Raw genomic sequence first — 19,148 nt, 5'->3', positions numbered from 1 at the left:
CTATCTAAAGTTAGAAGTGCTACTATAAATATTAATGTGCAATCATTAATGTTTTCTCTTAAGTCATAATCCACCTTTACGTAGTATATGTGGACAAATGTAAGTTTTATGAACAAAAATTGGGAACCACATCAGTATTTGATAAAATAGCAATTGTAGCTGACAGTACATTATATAAGATTATTGCAAATAGTTAAAACTAAAATCCAGGGAATTGTACTTATTACATGAAGGTATCTTTTTTTGTGTGTGTGGTCTGACAGTAATTTGAAATAGGACATCTTTAATGTAAAGATAGATGGCATGGTGTCATTTTTCAATTTTCAAAGAGAGATTTGTTTTGGAAGATGTTTACGGTTATGAGAAGTTCACACACCATTTCTGAACTATCCATTGTTTCAGAATTTTTTTTTGAATATTGAAAAGAAAGAAAAATGAGGAAAGGGAAAAACAAGAAAAGAAAGGACAAACTAAAGTGCAATAATGGCAGTGCTGTGCTCACATCTGCAAGTTCTTTTGGAAGACTAGAACTAATACTAGAGTTTTTACAAAAAGAGCTGTGGATGCAGTAAATATAGTATGAGACTGGTTTGCAGTGTAGTAAAAATTAATGTCATCTTCACACGTCTCATAGAAGCTTAAGGTGATTTTGGATGGATGTTATAAATTTATATATTTCATTGCTTTTTATTGCTGGGCTATAGGACAGTTCCCATAGTTGACCTTCCATGTGCTCTTCTCTTCTTGAGTTATAATCATGCAGGTAATCATTACATTGGGCAAAACAATAGCAATTTTAGAATTTAAAATAATTTAAGAATAGCTCTCTTGAAAGTTTTGGTTAATTAATGTATTTTTCTTCATAAAGTATGTTAAAACAAAAAAATTATGTTAAAAACTACAGTTTGCCAGTATATAAATGTTTTCAACTCTATAAAAAATGTTCTGATTTTGGAAAGATGTACTTATTTATAAAATATAATCATATTTAACATTCAGTTATTTAAATCCTTAAAAGTAAATTTTCTCAAATACTTCATGTGCACAGGATAAAATATAAGGCTGATTCTAATTCATCCTTATAATTAGTGTAAGAAGTAATCATGGTTTAACTTTCTAATTATAATACTTTAACATACTGCAGCATTTCAGACAAATAATTTTCTACAAAAAAGTCTGTGAACAAAATTAACAAATTAACATGTTTAAAAAATTATTTCTCAGCCTACTTCTTGAAACTGAATGAACTTAATCAGGAGGAATATGAAGGATATATTTGACATTCCTAAGAAATGTTTCTAGAAAATTTAGATTGTTTTCAATAAAATGAGATTACTTTATAGACAAATTGGAATGAAACAAAATCCCATTCCTATAAATTATATGTGTGGAAAGAAAAGTTGTGTGTGTGTGTACATGTATGTTAATACATGTAAACATATTTTTGAGGTGACCCAGTCTAGAACTTGAATTTATACTTTCACTGCTTGCTAAAAGAGCAAAATTGCCACAAATGCATGGCTGTATTTCTTTAAAATATTTTTACCTAAATCTGTGTTTTAAAGATAGCATGGCAATACTTGCTAAAAGCTAGCTAATAAAATATTTCATAGAATATCTCAACTAAGTTCCTGCTCAGATTTCAACAAGTTACTTTAACCTGCCCATTTTAATATCTAGAACAAAGAAAGCAATTACTTTTGTGCTTTGTTAGTGACACAACTCTCCCAGTTTTTGATCTACCCAGTGAGTCATGAAACAGTGCCATGTGTATCTTTGTGCTACCAAAATAAAATTTTTAATATTTATATTTTAATTTCAGGGGTTATGAAAAATACCTTACTGATTTTATCCTTTTTATAGTAGTATTTGATTGTAATTAAATAAATCCAAATAGGCTAGGTTTTGTGGATGGATGTTTCAATACAGATTAGCTAAAATGCCTCTATTCATATGGTCACATTGTATCATTGTAATTATTCTGCGACTTTAGTAAATTTTCAGTAACCTTTGATAATACAGCTGTAAGTCCTATTTTTTAAAATGTAGCTACGACTGCCAAAAAAGAATTATCTATCTAATTAAAATATTCATTTCACAAATTTAAGTAGAACATCCAGGTAATATCATCCTCAAATAATCATTCTTTACCTCCCTAAAGTGATTGAAATTTTTTTACTAATTATTTAGAAATATCTGTTATTTTGATAAAGTTATATGTTGTGTGTCAGTTTAATCAAAAAATCAAAATACCACTAGTAATAATTTTGTTGATCTCTGAAAATATTAGTCATGAAACAAGTAAGGTTTGAATAACACAAAAATTGCTAGGTGATAAGGAACATGAAATTAATTTTCAAAGGGACTAGAACTTTACTACTTTTATCTTTACTAATGTTGCATCATAATCCTGAACTCTTTGTCTTTATAAGTTTTAAACCAAAGGTATTCTTAAAGCTGGATTGGTGATGAATATCAACAGTATTTTTATTTTGAAGCTGTGTAAAAATGTTACCATTGATGTATAGTTATGATACCCTTTTTTTTTTTTAGAACATACTGATTTCTTATAACTTCTACTGCAATGCACAAAGACTCCAGGAAAATTCTTAATAATTTTAAACTGAAAATTGCTTTTTCTTTTGGAGATTCTGATTTTACAAGATAATTGTATTAAAATGTGATAAAAGTCACTTTAGAAGTCGTGATATTTCTATTTCATAAATTATGTTTAAACTAATTTTCAATTTGTTATTTTACTTTTTCTAGGATAGCAAAGTAATATAATGTGTATGCGCAAAACAGAAGTATTATTTATACGTATTTTTTTTAATTACAGGTAAAGATTATAGTTCCCAACAGCACAGCAGGTCTGATAATAGGGAAGGGAGGTGCTACTGTGAAGGCTATAATGGAGCAGTCAGGGGCTTGGGTGCAGCTTTCCCAGAAACCTGATGGGATCAACTTGCAAGAGAGGGTTGTCACTGTGAGTGGAGAACCTGAACAAAACCGAAAAGCTGTTGAACTTATCATCCAGAAGATACAAGAGGATCCACAGAGTGGCAGCTGTCTCAATATCAGTTATGCCAATGTTACAGGTCCAGTGGCAAATTCCAATCCAACCGGATCTCCTTATGCAAACACTGCTGAAGTGTTACCAACTGCTGCCGCAGCCGCAGGGCTATTAGGACATGCTAACCTTGCTGGCGTTGCAGCCTTCCCAGCAGTTTTATCTGGCTTCACAGGCAATGACCTGGTGGCCATCACCTCTGCACTTAATACTTTAGCCAGCTACGGATATAATCTCAACACATTAGGTTTAGGTCTCAGTCAAGCAGCAGCAACAGGGGCCTTGGCTGCAGCAGCTGCCAGTGCCAACCCAGCAGCAGCAGCAGCCAATTTGTTGGCCACCTATGCCAGTGAAGCCTCAGCCAGTGGCAGCACAGCTGGTGGTACGGCGGGGACATTTGCATTAGGTAGCCTGGCTGCTGCTACTGCTGCAACCAATGGATATTTTGGAGCTGCTTCTCCCCTAGCTGCCAGTGCCATTCTAGGAACAGAAAAATCCACAGATGGATCAAAGGATGTAGTTGAAATAGCAGTGCCAGAAAACTTAGTTGGTGCAATACTTGGCAAAGGAGGGAAAACATTAGTGGAATACCAGGAGTTGACTGGTGCAAGGATACAGATCTCCAAAAAAGGAGAATTCGTACCTGGCACAAGGAATCGGAAGGTAACCATTACTGGAACACCAGCTGCAACACAGGCTGCTCAGTATTTAATTACACAAAGGATCACATATGAGCAAGGAGTGCGGGCTGCCAATCCTCAGAAAGTGGGTTGAGTGCCCCAATTATACATCAGATTGTTTTAACCCCTCCTTTACCCCATTTTCAAGAAGGATGTACTGTACTTTGCAGAAGTGAAGTTTTTCTGTTATTAATATATAATTATGCAAATGAATGCGACTATGTTGACAATGTGTATATGTAAATAATATGTGTTTTACCAGATGTTTCATAGAAAGAATTTTTTCTTGATCTGTTTTGTTCTCTATACTTTGCTTGTGTATATTTGTCAGAGGTGTTTCTAGTGTAAGATTTAAGCCTGCCATTTTACCAGCATTATTGTAGTTTAATGATTGAATGTAGACAGGGATATGCGTATAGTTTTCAGTATTAGTTCTAGATAACACTAAATTAACTACTGTTAGGTTGAGTATGGTGGGGTCAGTGACCTAAAATGGAGTGAGGCCAAAGCACTGTCATGTAAGTCTTACTTCCTGCTTAGGGCACAGTGAAGTAGGAAACAATATTTTGAAAATAAGTTTTAAATTTAAAATGATCAAAAAGCAATATAGTTGCATAAAAGCACTGTAAAATATTTAAAAGGTTAAAACTGTGGAAAATTATATTGGTAAGTTTACAGATCAATAAAAGCACCTGTTCTCCATCTGAACTAGACAATGGAAATAATGCTGCATGCTGGCCATGGCCCATTCTTCATCATTTGTAAGTTCAACAAAAGTTCTCACATGGAGTCCCACCTCTTCAGAGGTTTGTACATTTGTTTTTAAGCACTGAATTCACTACTGATCCCATCGCCTGGCCAGTAGAACAGTCATTACTCCATTAACATCCTCACTGTTTAGACACATAACTGTGGTACAGTGTATTGGAAATTTTATAAACAAAAGTGAAAGTGCCAACAAATTATTGATAGCTGATAATGTTTCATTATCTGCAACTGCTTGATAAGTATGTTGCATTTTAAGAGCTTATAATTGTGTATAATTTGTTAACACTAGAAACCTATTAGTATTGTGAATGTAGATTTTACTGTGAAGCTATCTGTGATTTAGCTGTTTGCTCCCATGATGGAGTCTTTGCAGCATGGCGCTAGCAGCCAATGCAGTTTCTAATACTCGGTAATTTGCATGTTTTGTGGAGCATTTTTATGTCACCAACCAGACAGTATTTCCTGCATGCTTATTTAGAAGAGGCAGTTTATCTTGAGAGGTAGTGTGATCTACCTTTGTCAGGCTTTTTGACAGGTCATTTCAAAGTAAGCCTTTGTTCCCAAGACCCAACAACTGTCACCCTCTTCTGTACCTCTCCTGAGTGCCAACTGTCCAGGCCATTGACACACCATCTGTTAACCTCTGAGTTTGCCCACTCAAGGCCACTCATAGGGGCATCCATCCCCAAGCACCTCCTCATGCTGTGCATGCAGTCTTAAATTCAATGGACAAAAATAAAATGCTGGCTACCTCTGGATCATCTGGCTGAGCAACTGAATTACAAAAGAGAATTACTTCCATCTCAACTTCAACCCATTGATTACGTCCATCCTAGCAAGCTAAATGGCATCCCAGCTGCTCCTTTCTGTGCAACCAATTAAAGAACAATGAGTGTGATGCTCCATGTCTGAATTTCGTCCAGCCTCTCTCTGAACTGTGATCTTTGTCCTCATGAACTTTCCCTTTTGTTCATTGAACTATATGGACTCTTCATTTCATATTGATTTACTGTGCAATTTACTTTTGGACATTGAGAACTTGAAATTATTTCCTGATCCCTTCCCCTTCCACTATTAATAATTCATTTCTGTCAAACTGTAAGAGTAGATTCATTTTTTTTTTAGTTTTTAACATTGGACTGTTATTTCATTTAGAGTTCTCTATCTCTAAATATTTATTTAGAGAATGATTTTAAAAGGGAATGATATGCTTGTTTAAATGAAAGAGAAAAGCTGTAGTAAACTGTGTTAATTGGTAATGACTATTTATCGTCGATACTCTGTAGCTGTGTAAGTTTTGACAAATAGTGTATCTCGTGGAATCAGTGGTTAGCATTGCCGCTATTATATTTACTCATTTTATCATTATAAATGTGCTTAGTTCATCATGTAGCATCACTTGTCTCCCGTCTCATTTTTTCCTTGCATGTCACAAGTCTCAGATCATTTATAATACATTAACAGTAAATAATATCTATGTAAATTTCTTTCACCATGCTGTCTCAGAGTCAGCAGTGAACAAAGGCGAAGATTGGGGCCCCACTTAGTTGAAAAAGAGAAAGGAAGTGATCTAGGATGTGTATTAGAAGCATTTCAAATGTTGGGTCTTTAAAATGTTTTGTTCAGTCTTAGCAAATCTTCAACCTTTTATTTCAAAATTCCAGTAGTCCACTGTGGAGCCCATGCATTTCATCTGGAATTTAATGTTACTTTGAAGCCAAACCATTTAAACAATTATGTGTATTTTATTAGCTAGTATTGCTGAAAATGCACTCAGTTCAATTTTAATTGTAAATGGGAATTTTAAACTTTTGCTAGTTGGCATGGTTATATGTTAGTTAAAATCTGAAAGCTAAATTGAAGATATTTACATTTTAATTTATGGTAACAGATAAGGGTTTGTGTGCATTATGTGTAAATCAGCTTCATGCTGTCTAAAAACTTATTCTCTGAAATTTATAGACCATGTAGAATTGATTTGTGATGTGATGCTTTAATTTACTGGAAGAAAATTAGTATGGCTTCAAACTGCCACAGGTAGGCATGTAACAATGGCTGTTCAGCTATACTGATCCAAAATGGAGAAAACTGATGATACAAGGGCCAAACATCTTATGAAATGCAACTATTTATAGACTTGTTTTGCTATAGGGAGGCTGGTGAACATGCTGAATACGAATTACCTCAGTTCTGCAGCTTTCTATGTCTTTTTAATGCATTCTGTTTCAGGGTCACTTTCAATCAATATTTCATTTACTTACTGAGATTGAATGGGCGCTCTGAGACACAGTGTGCTGTTTATCATACAGATTGGACACCTCATTCTAGATCCAAGATCTTTTCCTCAACACTGGGAGCTGTCCTTTCAGCACCACAAAATTACTGCTTGAAGTTGCATTGCAGTTTTTTTTTTTTTCCTTTATCACTGGGAGCTTTTCTTTCAGCACCACAACATTGCACCTAGACTTTTTAAACGGCTGCCTTCCTCTTTGCACTGAAGACCAATTTCGTCTGCACTTCCAGTTATTGCTATTACCTGTAGGACTTTCAATCCTACTTCACCTCACCCACCCCACTCCTGAAACAGTTAAATGTATCTATTTCTGTGGAAGTCATTTTCTCATTGAATGATCAGAAACAAAGATAAATTCTAACCTGTAACGGCTCATTTCGACTCATTGCTTACAATAGATCTAAGCTCTTTTTTCTGCTTATTCGACTCCTTCCAGCTTCCCATCACATCTGTAACAAACTTTTAAAATTATATTGCCACACCACCATGCACAGCCTACCTGCACAGTAGAGATAGATTATTCCATCGTATTCAGATGGTTAACAGAGGTTAGCAAGTCCTGTATTATATATTTATATCGCTTTCTAAGAAAGTGCATATTAATGTTTACTTTAAGAATGTGTAAATGGTGCTATCAAGAATCTGATAAATTTTATCCCAGTTTTTTGTGTACCACTTCTAATGTATGAGATTTATTTTTCTATTGGAAAAAAATAAACAGTATGAAAGCATTAAATTGGTAGATTTTAGTAATTTAACAATGAATGGAACCCCTATGTTACAGGCCCTATCTTTCCTTGGAAATTTTAATGGTGGTAATAGATTTCAACAAAGGTACTGATAATCACATTTTTTTAATCCATTCTTATATTGCATTCTTGATTCACGTGCTGATTCCTCACTGAGTCCTTAAGTAAATTTTACTTACTGTAAGTCTTCTCCAAGAAGGGAATTCTTGCTTTCCAAGGCAGCAATTGAAAGAGATGAAAATATAATTTAATACTCTTTACATCACAGACACGATTTGAGACCAGTTACTCTGTTAGTAGGAGAAATTCATCACTCATTAAATACAGGGCAAGCATGGCTATCCATAATAATTTTGGGTGCAATGCAGTCTTAGAAATTTAATGTACACACTTTATTTAAATGATGCAAACAGCCATATGAAATTGCACATGATTAGAAAGCAGAATGAACTCATTTTGCCTCCTGCTTGGTTTCTCATAAACATGAATACATAATATTGTTATGCACTGTTGTTCATAGATGTCTTATTACATAAAGGGTAAGTATCATATTACTTTACAGATTATTTTTGGAATTCTGCATGTTATTTTTTGTTTCATCAGATATGTGCCCCAATAAAATAACATTTTTTTCCAAAACAATGAAAGTATTAGAAAACTTGTCATGTTAATTTTGAAAAAAAATGAAGTGTAGTACATATTACTAGATAGGATGTCATTCCACTGGTCTATATATTAAAAAAAAACTGTTCTTGAAAATTGAAGCATTACCTTGTGTAATTAATAAAGTAATCAAATCAGATTTGTAAATAAAATATTGTTTAAATCTAAAGTATTCAATATTTTGATTAGATTATTTTTTTAAGGAAAAATATTTAACGTGTATGTGCCGAATTTTTTTTTAAATAGTTTTTTATAATTGCAATGGAAGGGCAATTGTCTCATTACAAGTGGTACAGAAGCCAATACTTGGGTTACCATAGATATATAAACAAGTAAAAACTGTGGAACAAGTTTTAAGCTCATTTTGGAAAAAAAAAAACAGTTCTGTAGAAATGCATATTTGTATTTGTTTCTCTAATAAATCTGCAAATAGCTTTAAACACAAATTAGTTTTAATTATTTAAATTATGAGTTCTCTTAAGTAATTTAACATCTGTTTTGCCTTACATTTGTGAAAACATTGTCTCATGGAAATTAATAGAGGCTTATTGTGAAAATCAAGGTAGGTCTGCATTTATTTGAAAAGGTCAGGTATTTAGCATTCAAGTATGTTTACCTCTATGAAATGATTAAAGAATTTTTACAAAAAACAACACTTCTCAACCCCTCCCCAACCACGTCAGTTTGGCCACTCCCAAAAAATAAAAGGCCAATTTATCAGCTTTAATTCAGTATCAAAGAAAACACAAAAAATAAGTGAAATCACATGTTCAAATGGTTGATAATAAAAAGATTATTTGATATAGATAATTGACTTCTTTACTTATAGCAATGAAGAAATTTGAGCTCTTCTGAACTGCAGTGCTTCAATCTTCCTTAATATGATTTACATATTATGACTGAAATTGTTATATAAATTACATATATTTCCCTTGAATTGTGACCTTATAATAATTTATGTTGAAAATGTTTTAGGGTAAAATACAGTCTCTATTTCTGTTTTAAATCATGTAGAGTTCCCATTTTTTAAAAACTGTCTTGTAGATGATAAATATACTAGATATATATATATTTTTTTAATTGTTATTCTGCTTGAGCAGAAATGCTACGCTTTTGATTAAGGACTCAATTGAGTATTCGAATACTGTTAAAAAGACCATTCAAATTATAATGAAGTCTTTGACTTTACCAAATTAATTTTACTATTAATAAAATGTATTAGGAGATCTGGCTTTTGAAAACTTAACGGCATTTTCTAAGATTGTCATTCATTGGCTTATCCAATTTTATAACTTTTGATCAATAACAAAAATAGTGCTTCTGTCAATATTTAAGATGGTGGGTAATTATATCTTTTTTCTTATAAGAAATTATTGTAAACTAAATTTCAAAATGATTTCTCAAAATTTCCACACTTTTAATGTTATGTCATTTTTAAAAAATATTAATATATTAATACATATCAAGTCTTTAATAGATAAAGTAATGTATTGACAATATTTCAATATATTTACCCAAACCATCTTGGATAGATTTTTATCATTTTATGGTATTTATATATTTTATATCACCTATTTTACAATATAAATGCTGAAAAATGTTCTGATTACAGGAAACCCATATACTTGTAGTGAGAAAAACCCATGCTGAAATGTTTATTGTAAAATAAGCCATTACTTTTAGGGTTTAAAACAGAGACAAACTAATTGTACTTTTTAAAAATATTAGCAGGGTACAAATTAACATATCTCATTTTTAAAAATAAAAAGAAAACCAAACAAACTATTTTGAGTCCAATAAATCAAAGCCTAACCATGATATTTTCCAAAATATCTTAGAATAAAAAGTAAAAGCTCTCCCCAGTCAGTTCTGTACAGGATGTATTTTGTGGGATTCAAGTCCTTAGTAAAAAGTATTTGTAATAAATTCACCACTTCGGTGACAGAACTCTTAGAAGTTTTTAACATTTCTATCTTACATCAGGGTTATATGTGGGGTTTCTTTTTGGGGGGAAGGGGGAATGTTTATACATAGGCAGATAGAGGATAGAAGCAATTATCAGAACTGTTTGCATTCAAATTACTTGTTTTATAAAAAATTATTTGGAAAGCCAAATTCTCAATTACCTGGTTTCAATGAGATTTTCCCATTGCTTTGCCAGTAGAGAGAAAACCTTTGAGGTTGAACTTCCTCTGAAGTTTGACTTCATGAATTCTAGAAGGTGTTACTTTTATATACACTGCAAAGGCTTAATCTAAATTAGAGAATTTTATAAAATTCATTTTTTATTCAAACTCATGAAACATTTTACACATTCTAACAGATAGCTAAATATAACCATTGTTCATTGTCTTAAGAACATGCTTATAATTTCAAAGCTTTAAATGATCACCGATGTAGTAATTTTTGAATATAAAAATTCAGTGAAATTTTAAAATCTTTCTTTAGGACTTTTAAAAAGTTTGTCTTGTAATCTCTCCTATTTAGGAACTACTTCATTTAAGATAATTTAATTGAATAGCTTTTTAAAAAATCACACATTTCTTTCATTGGCATCTCAATTTGTTTTTAGTTTATGCATTGACTTTTATTATTTAGAATAATTTTCGCTAGCTATTAAAGATATTTGAAGATTGGATAGATTATTATAACGGTGCTCTTTTTTAAAACTTTCTGGAAAGAATAATAGATACTGATGGATCCAGTCACCATCAGTGTGCTAACAAACACTAAATCTGTTAGGCATTGATTTTCATGTGGATTTCTTCACTGTGCACAAAGTCAAGTATTCTAAATACCCATCTCAGACAAAAATGAGGGGAAGTGGTGTAAGAAGGCAAAGCACTGGAGAACCAGTCTTTTGAAGAGTGGCAGAATAATCAAATCAGAGACCAGAGCCAACCAAGGCTATCTCATTCTGAGACCTTGACATTGCTTAAGCATACAGAGGCTGAGGACAATGTGAGTTTATCTGTTATGCATTTTCATATTGTGTGGTTTTGTTATATCTTGAGTATTATTTTCAAATCATTACCATAGTCAAAAGTAAAGATAAACATTAATTAAATTACCAATGAAGTGGCATGTGGAATGTAATGATTCTGAAAAAGCATATTATTACATTATATTGGTAGCACTGCCCCGTAATCTTCATTATATCAAACATTTACAGATTTACACACACTTTTTGATTATTTTCTTTCTTCATTTATACCTGCATCACTTTTTATCCTGACATGAGGAAATCATGGAGAAGAGAGACTTAAACCAATTTTTAAATCTTAAGCACAGTATTATATTTAAGAGCACAAAATTGATAAGAAGTGCAGATGCAAAATTCCTATTTTTCTGAATAGTAAGATATAACAATTGTGATTATATACTCTGTATATACTGATTCTGATTTTGACTGAGAGTACATTATTTTTGCTAACAATAAGAATCATTTGTCTGTGGTAAAATAGAGTGGTATAATTAAGCTTATCATGCCTCTTTATATCATTTCAAGAATTTAAGACAAAGAAAGTTACAGTTAAAACATGTTAGTTATGATATTTTCCTTATTAGCACAAACTCTATTGCCATTAACCCTTAAGTATATTAAAAATTTGAACTTCTAAAATTAAATAAAAAGGAGACAAGAATTTTTCTCCCAAGTATTATTAGGACAAGTATTTTCACAAATGATTTCCCAATATGTGGTGAGATTACAATAACTTATGTTTGTATAATCTTCTTTCACATACATAACATTTTATTTTTTATTCTCACAATATTATAAGGTATAGATATTAATCTTATCCCTATATCTTAGAAAATGGAATAATATAAACTGCTGAGTCTCAAGCCACTAAGATAAAATTAATAAATTGAGGATTTATCCCATTTCTACCGAGAACATAAAGATTTCAAATTCATAAGTTAAAATTATAAAGAAAATGTATTAGAAAATCATTGAACACTACATAAATAACTGATGATGTACTATATGTTGGCTAAATGAATTTAAATTAAAAAAATAATAAGTAACTTTAACACAAGTTGTGTTTTTGTTTCCAAAAAGTTTCAATAGTCTGAAACTTTCAGAACCATAGCTTTCATATAAAGCAAAATACTCTAGTAAGTATGTTTCCATTTAAATTGTACCTTTAGGGCTGTCATAGTATATGTTGCCTCTTTGGAATACCTTAAAGGTGGAGGAAGAAAGCCATAAGCTTTATGAGAACTAAAGCATTTTATAGGAATAACACATTTAAGCAATTGGAATAACATTGTAGGGATATATGGAATTATTTGGGATAAACGTGTGCCTCTTCATCTGTCCAATGCATGATTACTTTTGTGGCCCTAGAGAAAATTTATATTATTTCATTTTGAGTGCCCACAAGATGCAATTTATGACAGTTTCAAGGCTATTTCTAAGTACGATTGTTGGTCAACTTTGTTCTTAGATTTTTTTTAAAAAGTTTTTCACTTAGTGTATTTTTTCAATTAAGAAATATAAATTATTTCAGACTATCAAAGAATGCACATGATACAGTAGAAAAATCAAATGTTGGAAAATTTAATAATATTTGCATGGATAGTTTATCTTCTAAATCTGTGGAGAGGAAAGTGAGTTAATAATATATATTCAGAAAGTGTTTTAATTTATTTAGGAAGAACACATTTTAAAGACAAAAGAGCTAATATTAATTAATTAATATTAATCCACATTAATATTAAAAAGAATAAATAGCACATTTTTTAAAAAATAAATGACCTCATATGGAAGTTATACCTCAATTTCTTTCAAGATACATGAGGGTACCAGTTTCTTGACAATTCTGTCAGGAATTTCAAGTATTTTCAAGTATTCATTTATAAGAAGCATTTTGTTATATTTTTTTAGTTTATTAAATTCTTGTGTACTTAAGTATAAAGATTATTGTATAAAAATATATTAATGTGTTCTTGTAAATAAAGTTACGTGTTATAAAAAAGTTAAGAAATGACATTTTATGAGAGACTAGTTTTAAAATATGAGTAAGATCTAAAGGACATTTTTTAAAAAATTTTGGAATAATAATTCTTGGTCTATCATTTGTTGTCCTTTCTGAGAGGCAGGAAAGTTAAAAATATGTGGCAATCTCCATAGCTGGTGTAAACTGATCATTAATAATAGTTCATCATTTTTTTCTAGTATCCTTAATAGTCAAATGCATTCTTTGTATAGTAAGTCTTTCCTTATTTATTTGATTATCAAAATAGTCGTGAGAATCAAATTAACTCTGTCATAGACAATTTGATTATCACATTTAACATATCCAAAGATATTTATTTCTTTGTAGAATAGGTACAACACTTAAAATTTGAAGTCCTAGAAGTGGCTGAATTGTTTTAAAAGGATTATTTTGTTCACACATTCGTTATGCCAAGCTTTTTTTTAATTTCTAAAAATTAGAATTAAAGGATAAAAATTAACATTAAAGGAATAAAAAAATATTTACTGACTTTTTCATTGAATGATAATGCTGTTTTCCAGTTAGGAAGCAACTTTTATTTATTCACTATTAAAAATATATTTATGTTCATTTTCATAGGTCTTCAGGAAAAGCAAAAGTATTAATCACGGAAAATGCTCCTTAGAAAACATTCTGTTTGCCTTACACTTTAGAGTGATTGCAAAAACTTTAGGATTAGTGTGGCCATTCTGTAAATGGATAATTATTCTTTTCTCTAAAATAATAATTATTAATCAATAGCATGTCCTACTACAATTATTTAAATCTCAAAACAATTATTTCCTGCACCTTGCTCTCCAAATGAAAAGTCTGATAAATTTTATTAGAACTTCCAATTTTTAGTCCACCCTAAAGCAGAATCTGTGCTGTCCTAGGCAAGAAGTATAGTTTGTCTATCCTCGTATGAATTGACATTATTCTCTAGAATAAATGATACCCAAAATGAAACATGGTTAAGAATTTAAGAGTTACAAATACGGTATCTATAATTTCAAAATAAAACCTGTGAATGTCATTGTGCTAATTTTCATAATTAGGAAAAAGTTTTGTGGCTCTTCCTAAGAAGTTAAGTTTTTATTATCAAGTTTTAACTGAGGGGCGCCTGGGTGGCACAGCGGTTAAGCGTCTGCCTTCGGCTCTGGGTGTGATCCTGGCGTTATGGGATCGAGCCCCGCATCAGGCTCCTCCGCTATGAGCCTGCTTCTTCCTCTCCCACTCCCCCTGTTTGTGTTCCCTCTCTCGCTGGCTGTCTCTATCTCTGTCAAATAAATAAATAAAATCTTTAAAAAAAGAAAAGAAGTTTTAACTGAAGAACATCAGCTAGAGAATATAAATCCAACAGAACTTCTTAGAGTAGACAAATAGGGATTTGAATCTTAGTTTCACTCCCACCGTTACTGAACATTTTGAGATGCCAACATCATGTACAGCACATGGAGATCACAATTACTCCAGGATATAAAAATTAAGTGAGATATTTGTTTTAAATATCTAATTCTCAGTACCTAAATTCAACCTCAAGGAGACAAGAGATTTTCAATAAGTATCAATTGCCTCTGAAACTAAAGGGGAACAAATTTATAAGGTGGTAGAATTTGAATCAGAGCCTAGTAAAGTTTGTAAATACACTTTACAAAACATACGAGCATGAAGGAATCTAAGACAAAGACCCAAATTCGAAAACTTAGGTCTCATAGAAAAATGCCTGCATACAATACAAACACAAAAGAGTCATTAAATATTTGCTCATACCCATTTATTTATTACCCTTCCATCTGGATGAGCCCATAAACATATTACAACAGATTTTTATTAAATCATTAATAGAAATGCTCATATTGGCTAAAAAAACCCAGCCACAATGTCCTAAATTAACCAAAAAGTAGAAAACAATGATTATATAAAGATGTTGATTTTTGATCCTGGATTATTAATTCAATAAAATTAGAATTCTAATTATAGGTGCAAGGGAATGTTTATGAACATTCAAGGAAAACACTTTTTAACTTATTTTTCTTTGTCTATGCATAGACTTTAATGAGTAAATGAAAGAAAGTGAACTCTTGAAATATTTTAAGTTTATTACAGAAAAAACTTACAGTTGCTAAAAAGACCTGCTGAAATGAAATGAACACTGGCAATTAGTGACTTTATCTGAGACAGTAAGTTCAGTGAAGTGACAAGTTTATCAGATTGTTTATTAATAGTCTTATTTTAATTTAAATCTTTCATAAACCTCTCCGAAAAAAAAAGAACCACACACTGCTGCTTTATCATGTCATGTAAATAAAAGAATGAATTATGAAAAGCTAGAAATTCATCAATAATTGTACTGTTTAACATTAATAAAATATGACTAGTCATTTTTCAACAAAAGTTTTTGTGTGTTTAGTACTTAGTGTTTTACATTTCAAATAAATAATTTCCCTGTAAATTATTTTTATTTATTATTATTTTATCTTTAGTGAACTTAGTATACAATAAAATCAAAACCACCACTGATCTTTAAAATGTTTAGTGCGCATGCCTTAGTAAAAGTAAAAGGAAATTTGATTCAGAAAATTTTTAAGAAAATAAGAACCTACTTCTAGGAAAGAACTCTTGAAAGCTAATGAAAAGACTCTGAGGCGTGTCTCTCTTCCTTTATGGAAGAACTGTAAGATAGCAGATAAAAATCAGGGCATTAAAAGATTGCAAATGGTCAAAGGTAAGTTACACAACAAGGAAAATGAGAGGAATTTTTGGCAGTCTTTATGGGGTATATTTTGTGTAATAATTTTATCCATACTGCATTCCACAGAGTGTATTCACTGCTTACATAGATAATTTAAGGTTTTAATAAGTCAGCAGATTCCCACACTTTTACGATAAGATATTAACTGTACCCTAAAATTTACAAAGTGCTTCGACACTGAATCAATTTTAATTTTTTTTCTTTACAATAACTCCTTGAAAATAGCAGAACCAGTATCAGGTTTAATGTTCTTTTCTTAAGCTATGGTAATAATTTACCCAATTTCAATAATGAGGAGAAAGGCAGAGCGGACATAAGTGTTTATTCACTGCAGGAATTTTAACACATATCCCATTGCATGTTGAGGTATTCAAAGATAGCTCTTGGGTAGTTAAAATCCCATATTAGAATTTGAAAATTATGATCAGCTTCTTCACCAGCATAAAAACAGAAAGTGAAAGGTAATTTGGACAATCCCACAGGAAAAACTGGCACTTCAATTAGTATTAAGCAGGCTTATGAATCCTCAAAATACCCACCATTTTAGCAATAGCTACTGGTTGTGGAATATTCAAAACTCTAATGAAAAAATATTTTTAAAACATTCATTGCCCCATCTAATTTAAACAATCAATACCTTTGCTGAAATTGGCTCTTAAGTTTAGTTACCATATTTGGGTAAGAAGCAATCATCATTATGCATATGATTTGGTATACAGGCAAAGATTTAAAATATGGTTCAGTGCTTTTTTCTGCTAAAATGTGTTCAGTTTTATTATGGACATATTATGTTACTAGTTTTGTAGAAACCTGATTACAAAATTTACATGATGTAAAGATGTTTTCGAAAAGCATACAAAATGGAAACTCGAGAACCCAGAATTGCTTTTTCACTATGGGCAAGAATTACTCACTGCAAAGGATGATATATCAAGCACTGTATAGAGGTTAACCAAAATGATATTCGGCATAACTTATTACATAAAAGCCTAGCTCTCCTGGGTAAAAGTAAAGTATATTTGCTGCCATTAAAATGTTTCCTAAGACCAAAGGTAATGGGAAAGAAGCAAACATTAGGAACATGAGAAAAGGACAAGATATATATCCGAACATAAGCCAGGCATTGTTAATAACTCTTGATATTTGAAAACAACAAGATTTTAATAATTAAGTAGTTTTTCATTCTCATTAAATTGAAATATGGGCAATAGTAATCTCAGGGAATTTTGCTTGCTATGGTCTTAAAAGCATTAAATTGAATATTGTGATAAATGTTCAAAATGCGCTGTTTTTCAAATGGTAAGAAAGGGTCTCTGAATAAAAACAAGTCTATGAATACACAGTTAATGAAGAAAAAAAGGAAATGAATTATTCTTAAACTAGGAAGCCTATCTTATTTAAGCTTATTACTATTTCTGCTGTGTAAGAAGCAATGGTAATCATCTTAATCATTTTGGGTAGGTGATTATATTCATTAAGATAGAAAAAGAAAATGAATATTCTGCAACCTGTATATATAAAAATCAACACTTCAAAATTATTTCTTAATGGCTTGAATGTAATATAGTGACCCATTCTTATTATCATGGCCAGCAAAGATAGTTCTAAAACATAATGTAGTTTCAAAAGTGGTTTATATAATAGAATATGGAATTCTTTTTTTTTTTAAGATTTTATTTATTTATTTGACAGAGATAGAGACAGCCAGCGAGAGAGGGAACACAAGCAGGGGGAGTGGGAGAGGAAGAAGCAGGCTCATAGCGGAGGAGCCTGATGTGGGGCTCGATCCCATAACGCTGGAATCACGCCCTGAGCCGAAGGCAGACGCTTAGCCGCTGTGCCACCCAGGCGCCTCTAGAATATGGAATTCTAAACAATCTATTATAAGTGCAGTAAAAATGAATTACAGATAGTGATCCAAATAAAGGATTGTCATACCAAGTATTTTTAAGAGGTAACTTTGAAAGGAAAACATATTTTTTAACTCTGTGAAATTTTAACCATGATTTTAAAAGGGGGTGGTGAATTTGAAGGAATTTTCTTATTTGTGACTCAGAATCCGCCTTTGGGTATTTCAAATGGAAATTCTTAATGCAAAACTTAGAGACACTTTCTTTGATTCTTGAGAAATATTTTTTACTTCAAAGCCCTAAGAGGATAATAGCATTTCAATCCAAAGACCTCTGTTTACTGATCTAATTAGAGGATTTTTAAAAATGTTTCATTTACCAAATATATTAAAGTTATATGTCAGGTTGGTTACTACACCATATAAGGAAACACCTTTCATTACACCTTTTGCTATTATAACAGAAGAGCCATAACATAGAAATGTACCTGAAAAGAATGATCCAACTTTATTTTTCTTGCTGTTAGTTTTCTCTGACTTCTCTGTCTGAACATGGAATGAACATTCACTAGGGAAAATTGCATATACATGAAAAATATGAAATATGGGCCTGGCATATTGAGAGAGAGAGCAGGTCTACACTGTGGGCAGTGAGAAGACTGAGGATGATCTTCAGGATGCACATACGACAAAGAGGAAGACAACAGTATCACCTGACATTGGCATTTTACTCCACAAAGTGCAGTTATCTCATTTGATCTCTCACAATACTCCCTTAAAGTAGCAAAATTCACTTACATGAAACAATATGAAAATTTAAAGTGTACACCACACATTGTAGATTTTTTTAAAGCACCAAACAAAAAATTACACTTTCAAACTTTAGCCCATAAGTTGGCTTCTCTCAAATTTATGCGCTATTATTAGTTTTACACTGTTTTTGGAGAAACCTTTCCAGGAAAACCTTCAATAAGAAAAGAATGAAATTTTCGTTTGTTTATAATACGCCTTGAGTTTAGTACTATTGAACTTAAAATACCAGAGGAACAAAATGAACAGATAAAAATGCTTTACGCAGGCTAAACTCTTCCCTTAATATAAAGATCAAAGAAAATACCTGAAAAATAAGCACAAATAATCCCATATAGCACACCCTTCGTCCCAACATTTAAGTCTAGAATGGGTTGTGTGCTAATGAAATTCAAGGAGTAATAGGTAAGCTTGTTTTACTTTTATCATTCCAAATTTTTAAACAAGGAATATTTCTCTTGACCTAGTCACAAATTTCATTTTTAAATTGGTAAAGTTACTTCAGGTTCTACATATTTGGAATTTTTGT

The 19,148-nt window shown here is 31.5% G+C and overlaps 1 protein-coding gene across 2 annotated transcripts in view; it reads left to right on the top strand.

The window, feature by feature from the left end:
* The window catches only part of NOVA1 (NOVA alternative splicing regulator 1), a 149,525-nt gene extending 143,615 nt beyond the window's left edge, over window positions 1-5,910 (top strand). For both annotated transcript variants that reach the window (XM_045802635.2, XM_045802636.2), the window contains one exon: window positions 2,840-5,910. In XM_045802635.2, the coding sequence (XP_045658591.1) occupies window positions 2,840-3,844 (1,005 nt within the window). In that variant the 3' untranslated portion in view covers window positions 3,845-5,910. The remainder of the gene's footprint in view (window positions 1-2,839) is intronic.
* The last annotated feature ends 13,238 nt before the right edge of the window (window positions 5,911-19,148 follow it).

This window comes from Ursus americanus, chromosome 35, assembly GCF_024610735.1.
Source record: "Ursus americanus isolate L20-20 chromosome 35, mUrsAme1.1.p, whole genome shotgun sequence".
Lineage (NCBI taxonomy): Eukaryota > Metazoa > Chordata > Mammalia > Carnivora > Ursidae > Ursus > Ursus americanus.
Note: the sequence above shows the minus strand (reverse complement) of the source record. Positions and strands in the feature narration are given on the sequence as shown.